The 7,739-nt window shown below is 38.0% G+C and overlaps 1 protein-coding gene across 1 annotated transcript; it reads right to left on the reverse strand.

Moving 5' to 3' along the window:
- Window positions 1-446: 446 nt before the first annotated feature.
- Window positions 447-7,521, reverse strand: tmem276a (transmembrane protein 276a; the record flags this gene model as incomplete). Its single annotated transcript, XM_081355482.1, has 4 exons — window positions 447-697; window positions 2,458-2,595; window positions 6,373-6,486; window positions 7,176-7,521. 4 exons carry the CDS (start codon window positions 7,519-7,521, stop codon window positions 447-449), a joined length of 849 nt encoding a protein of 282 aa, XP_081211608.1.
- Between the last annotated feature and the right edge of the window lie 218 nt (window positions 7,522-7,739).

Consider the following 7,739-nt stretch of genomic DNA (forward strand, 5'->3'; position numbering starts at 1 on the left):
TTTTTAGTACACTTGAGTGGCCTTTTATTTTATTAATATTATTATGCCTGCAAGTACAGATTGTAAAAATATACTTTTAAGATTTGAAGTACACTACAAGTGCACATTCAATACAATTAAGTGCACTTCTTTTTAACAAGGGATATCTTAGAAAGGTATAGTTTTTCTTTTTTCCTGGAAAATAAGATGATAATACTGATAAAGATTTCTTTTTTTTTCAGTGCAGTTTTTTCCTTCAAACGCCAGCAAGTTTAACTCAGCTGCATTCTCGATCATTGTTTATTTCCCCTTCCTGTTATAGAAGTTTTGCAGTGTCTCTGCACAATATCAGCTGTGTATGTGACTGTTTATTTGCCATTTTTCTCTGATATGTAGAGACACTTGTCTGCATCAGTATGATGTGTGTTTGCTAACGTATCTGCGTGTATGGTGGGAGTGTGCGAGCGTCACACCATGCCGTTCTCCTGTCGTGGTTTGTGTGTGGTGGTGGTGGTCTGGGGAGTGTGCAGAGAGGGCGCTAGTGTGCACAGAAAGCCAGCCAGCAGCGTCAGACCCAGACCGCCCCACGCGCTGAACATGGACCAGCCGTACCCATGACTGATGTCCTCCGGCAGGCCGTACAGGTAGCGCGGGTACCGCGAGAGCTCGAAATTAATACCAGCCACACATGTGCACAAGGAAATGATGCAGCAGGTGCCTGTGATGCACAATCACACAAAACAACACCGTGAGTTTATAACAACAACATGAAACTGACAAAAAGATTGTTTACGCTCGCAAAATTGTGCGTATTATTTTCAGTTTACTCTTTCCCCGCCAATAACGAGATTTTTCAGCATTTATGATAAAACACTTCCCCGCCATTGACAAGTTATTCCAAGTAATTTCACTGTGGGGGCGCTGTTACGAATCTTCTGAAATAGTACAGAAATTCAGGGTTGAAAAACAAGAGAAGAAGAAAATCTGAGTAAACCAGGGCTGAATCCGAAATCGCCCCCTTAACCCTCATTCACTATTCCCTATGTTTGTCCACTAATACTTGAAGGAGTGAATGAAAACGAGTGAGTGAAATCGGACAGTCGTTGAGCGTACATCGGTTGTACAATCATTATTGCAGTGCATTGTGGGATTGAATAAGTGCACTCAATAACATCTACTATGGTTTCGGACACCACTACAGATGGCTGTCCCTTAAATAACGCCCTATTCGAGGGTATAGGGGGCGATTTCGGACTCAGCCCAGGACTGTGTTTGATTTTTTTATGCCCTTCCCTCGTTAATTTGATGAAGAACGCACTTGAAAATGGCGGCGAAGATTTCCCAGGGGGGAAGTGCCTAGGAAGTTCATAAGTGTATGTCGAAAAGTGGAGTTAAACGCAGCCCAGAAGAAGCGGGTGGTTGCAGGATGGCAGACGAAGATGAAGAATAAAGTTCAAATACGAAGTTTAATGAGGATAAATGTAATGTAGACCGAACACTGAAGGACTATGAGGGAAGAGCTTACATGACACCGTCTCCGTGTTAACAATAAAAACGTGAATCTCTGAAGACGATGACGTCATGCACATGCATATTACATGTTCAGTCTACCGTGTTTCATCGCCATCTACTGGCCTGGCAGCAGAATACAGCGTTTTTAGTCGTTCCGTGTGAATGGGGATCGTTTTGACAAAGTCTGTACGCGGAAAACTCAAAGAAAAAACTTCTCCATTTTAAGCATATTGTTGTCGTGTAAACGTAACCTTAGTGATTCAAACATGATAATGAATGACATGCACCTGAACAGAATAAACTAATAACAGTAACCATAGAAACAAAGGAGTGGCGGGAAAATCCAACAAAGGAACGCATGATGTGAATGAAAACAAACTAAAAGTCCATGATAACTAAGACAAGCTGAACACAACTGTGACAGAGACGGGGTGTCTCTGAAACACTGTCCAGAAGCATAGGTGAGTCGGCTACGTATATACAGGCCTACTCTCGTGCTGAATGGATAGATCATTTGTTCATACCAAACTTTGTTAATAAAATACCTTTTGAAATAAAAGATAGAAAAAATTATTTTTGTTAATTTGTTTGTTTAAATGCAGATGCTCTGCTCTTTCTTCTGATACATTCACTGTTTGCATATTCTTACAACAGAATACTCTGGAGGCCATGAAAGATTTGTGAATATAATCAAAAATATTGCTGGCTGGCAACTTAAAAATAAAACGCTGGTGGGTAAAGAGTTAATTCAACACAATGGAAATGAAAAAGTCAAGTTGAGCACTTTGCATTGTGGAATACGATAGTCTGTGCATACAGAAACACTGCATACTGTACACAGTGCACATACTACACTTCTACTAGGAGTAATATGCCATTGCAAACGTGCCATTTCTTCTTCTCTCAGTAATAAGCTGCCACCTAGTGGTTGTCTGTAGTGTTACACAAGACCTGAGTGAGTCTCACCTCCCATGAGGAAGAGCAGTCCCGCTACATACTGCATCAGCTCGTTGTGCTTCCAGCAGCCCAGCAATCCAACCATCCAGCCAAACAAAATGATGGATACAGCCATACCGATAAAACCTGCAGTCATCCGCTGCAAATCTGCAGGGAAAACAGAGAGATTGAGGATTCATAGTGAAAAAGAAGTATGCTTAATTGTATTGAATGTAAACGCTTACAGTAGGCTACTTCAAATCTTGTATATTGTATACGTATATTTTCACTCACAGATAATATAATATTTATCAAATAAAAGGCCACTTAAGACCACTTTCATTGCATTTCTTTTAAAACGTAAGGACACTTTAAGTGCAGTTTGTAATAATGTCATATTATTAAATATATATTAAATATATATATATATATATACATTTAATCGTTTGTTGTACACTTATTTTGATGTGTTGGCTTACATGTAAAGTGCAATATTATAATCTGTAGTGTGTTGAAAGTTAATACACTGTATATTTAAATGTACTAAATTATAACTTCAGGAAACACTTTATTTTAAAGACCCTTTTCCTAACCCTAACCCTATAGTAAGTACATGTTGTTAATTATCACTAATCAGTGATGTATCAATGTATAATTACACTGTAACAAGGAAACTTAAAGTAAAGTGGGTTAAACTTTATTTTAAGTTGTCCTTGTTACAGTGTAATTGTCCATTTAAGCACTGATTAGTGATAATTAACAACATGTACTTACTATGGGTTAGGAATAGGAATAGGTTTGGTTTAGTGTTAGTTGCATGTAATTATGCACAATGTACAGTAATTACTATAGAAACTACATGTAACATGTATAAGTACACTGTAAAATAAAGTGTTACCATAAAGTATAACCCAACTTCATCATTGCAAATATGTAATTACAAATATATTTAAATACATGATGTTTTAATAGAAGTGTATTTTAGTTTAACATAACTGCTTGTCAGTACATTCAACAGTATAGTTTAACCATATTTCAAAGACAACATACGCAATAATGAAATGACCAATAAAGATGTACTTAAGTCCTATTTAAGTGGGTCAAAAATGTATTTAATATTAATTTAAACTATAATACATTTTTATTTAATTACAATTAACATGCAATTAAGTGTCTGAAAACATTCAGTTCCCACTTATGTATATTCTTTTAAAGTGCATGATACGTAGTCTTTATACAAATAAATAAATACTAAAGTGTTCTTTTTCACAAGGGATACATTCAGCAGACTGTAACATGATGACAATACAACAAGCATATACATCCACAAATCCATAAAAGTTGGGACATTTTGTAAAATGCAATAAAATCAAGAATCTGTGATTTGTTAATTCTCTTACAAAGAAAATATTTTTAAAGTTTTCACAGAACGACCTAATTGTATTTTAACAAGTTTTGATTTTGATGGCTCCAACACTGTGTCACTTCACCTTTCCTTTTAATTACACGTTTTAATCATTTGGGAATTGAGGATACTAATTGTTGCAGTTTCACAAGTTTCACATTTTTTCCTGATACAAGATCGCTGCTCAACAGTCTGTGGTCATCACTGTCTGATTCTCCTCTTCATGATGGGCCATCATACATTTCCAATAAGAGACAGATATGGACTAAGGATGAGGCACATCCCTTCTATGGTGCAGAGTGAAACCACTCTGTTTTAGCATGTGCAGAATGAGGCCTGGCACTCTCTTGCTTCCCAGGAAAGATCTTGATGGCAGTTTATGTCTCTGACTCTATACGCCTTCACACATAAGCAAGTCACCCATGATGAACCCCATACCAGGACAGATGTTTGCATTTACATCGGTCGCTGATGAAAGCCTGGAAGGGACATTTTGTCTTTGGGACTGAGAACTATATGTCTGTTTTTCCCAAAAACAAGCAGAAATGTGGACTCTTTTGACCCTGGTACATATTTTCAGTGAGATGAGCTCGGGCCCAGAGAACTCGCCCTAACCTTCTCCTTATGTAACAGAGATTCAAGTGGCATCTCTTGATGCAGGGGCAGGCTATCTTCAGTGACAACGGTTTTCCAAAGTACTCCTGAGCACATGTGGCTATATTTAACACAGTAGCATTTAGAAATGTTATTTTTGAACTGTTTGACAATTCTCTCTCAATGATTTTTGGCATAAAGTGGTGAGTCATGACCCATCTCTGCTTGTAAAGACAGATGCTCTTTTGTTGGCTGCAACACACTGCAAAAAAAAAGTTGTGACAGTAGCTAAACAAAAGTGAAAAGCTGCTCTAAAGATGCTCTTTTTACACTCAATCACGATACCCTCACTTATTACTGATTCACCAACGTATTGTGGACTGTTTCAAAACAGTTTAACTTAAAGCTGCAATATGTAATTTTTTTCACCGCTAGGGGTCGCTAACCTCTTACAATAACAAAGGCGTAGGTTGATGACGCATAAGCGGAATTATGGAACTTGTCGTCATGCCGAAGGATCTAATAATGTTTATGGATGAGTGAATACATTGATGTTTTTTAACATGACTGTGGTATGAAGCAGGGCGCGAGTGCTAATGAGAGACAGATATCAGCAACACACGCGAGTCCCGCTGATATATAAAGGAATGATTCTACCGAACTACCAAGTGCTGAATAATACTCACACAGGTCAGTTTATTAGACGAATGAAACTTGTGAGGTAACGCAGCGCTGTTTCACATGGTCTACACTATCATACTAAACTGCATTTGAGTGTGTTGAAAGTTATAATGTTATTTATCTGTATGAGACTAGCAGTAAGCTAGATCAACATTAGAATAACATACTGATCATATTCTAACATCATCATGTTGAGCTATGTAACAATGATTCGTTTTATGTACATTTGCTCACCTTTCTAATAAAGTACAGGCAAGAGCGGCGTCTCTGTCAAGTCCAAGTTTGTCACGGACGCAAAGCTCTCGGCATCTCGAAAATGCAACGCTGATATATAATTTCTCTGAAATTAAAAATCTTTGGGAACTTTTGGGATATTGTAAGTATACAACTGCAGGAAATATATCACACTGTGCAAGTGATTTTTTGACATTTTATTACAAAATCGTACAAATATTTTATAAGCTTTTCACTTTTATTTTGCCTCTGTTTTGCAGCCATCAAAATGTGTTTATATTTGCAAAATACACTTAAGTGGGTCAGTGAAAATCTTTTATTTGTATTTTTGTCAGGTAAATAAAGGTTCAAGAGAATTAACAAATCACAGATTCTTGATTTTATTGCATTTTACAAAATGTCCCAACTTTTCTGTATTCGGGGCTGTATATGCAGAGAAGAATTTTGCTGAATGCTTAAATTTTAAGGCCTTGTCTTTTATTTTTTGAGTATTATATAAGAATAACTAAGAGGTTCCATTAAAAAATATAAGTGGTTCAAATACTTTTTACACATTTGAACATCTGGCGGTTTATTACTGTGATGCAGCTAAAGCTTTTGTATAAAGTGCCTTATAAATAAATGATTGACTACATGGCTTTAAAACACTAGTACCTACTTATACCTTCAGACTTCAAACTTTTCAAACTGATTTCAACTTTCTGACCAGGCTACATCAAAGTTGTAATCTAGTCTGTGTTACTGTAAAAAACTAGTTTAGTGTATTTATTGTGGTATATATAGATTATTGTTTAAATACATCATCTATATATATATATATTAAATACATACATCATGAACACATGAACAATCTGTCACATATTATGTCAGTCAGGTTATAGGTTTTGTATTCTCATTATATCATATATATATATATATATATATATATATATATATATATAGATATATATATAGATATATATGATATTATGATGATATTATGATGATATCAGACTCAGACCTTGCAGTAAATATGATATGATCTGACTTACGGAGAGCGTGCCATTCGTCTTGTCTGATAGTCTTGGTGATGTTCACTGGCAGATTTCGTGGGATATTCGCTGAGGAATAGTAATACTTCACCGGCGTGCAGCGTTGAAGCAAACCTGCAGAAATTCACAGAAACTTCAGTAATAATAGTGAGGATCACTTTAATACAGATGAGTGCATGTGTGTTTGAACGTTGGAACAGTCACAAGTAGCCAGTGAAAACGTCTACACACATTTGCAGGCCGTTAACTTGAGTGCCAAATCCTTTATTTCCTTTATAACAACATCAGTCAACCAAGTCAATTTACTCTCATGTCCTGCTAAGGCGTCTACATCTAAACCTGCATCTCACTGCCCTGGAAGACTATCATTTGCATTTTGATCATTATCATCAATGCATGAAAGAAGACATTCTTTTTAGATTAAGTTGAATTGGAATACTGCTTTTGTTGTTGGGGCTATCAAAAGGAAACTCAAAAGGGAAACAAACGTAACAAGAGTGTTTTCCTTTATTAAAATGGCTTGGGGTCTCTGAGACCTAAAAAATAACACGTGTTTGTCAAATGGATCCCATGCACTGCCCTGACAGACTCCATCTGTTTCTGTTTTTTAGTAATAATGTGATGAATGTGTGAACATGAGCGTGTGTCTAGTGTTGATGTGAGAGATCAGCACCCTGGATAGCGCCACACATTCTTCCACACTCATTCACATATGCTCAACAAACACACAAACACACTACAGCTGTTCAAAATCAACTCGGAATCTGGTTACTGCTCACACAGGGCCTGATCAGCATCATCACCTTTAAAAATCAGATCCTCGTTCTCCAGATCGAACCCCTCTCGGTGGCATTTCCTCCACAGCCCGGTTGTGGTCGAGTTGTAGCGGCGGCTGCAGCGTGACTCCATGGCGGGCGCAGGGTGCAGGGATTCCCGCAGAGGAGCCGCTTGCGGTCGCATCCGGAGAGGGAGGTTTTGGTTGGAAATATATATGTATCCTGGGTCATTTCTCTTGCTGGCGTATTTTCTGCATCGGTCCCGGTGTTTCCGAGCATCTGTTTCGTACCAGTAGTCTGTGCTGATGGCCATGGTCAAGAGCCAGATGGAACAGAAGGCCAGGAAGAGCCCGGATGCTGTTAATATCCTCATGATGCCCGCGGACAACTGTCACATTTTGCACCGAACCCATATCATCCTAAACCCGACATAACAAGACGATACATATGGTGTTGGAGCTCTAGATAGACATGTCTGTCCTCTGCTGCTGCTCGTTTGGAGTCTGGATGAAGGAGAACCAATGCCGACACTGGAGACTGCTGATGAAAGCGCTCCGGATTCGTCAGACAACAGCTGTGGTGCCGCTGTCT

Source organism: Scardinius erythrophthalmus, assembly GCF_964197995.2.
Source record: "Scardinius erythrophthalmus genome assembly, chromosome: 24".
Classification (NCBI taxonomy): Eukaryota; Metazoa; Chordata; class Actinopteri; order Cypriniformes; family Leuciscidae; genus Scardinius; species Scardinius erythrophthalmus.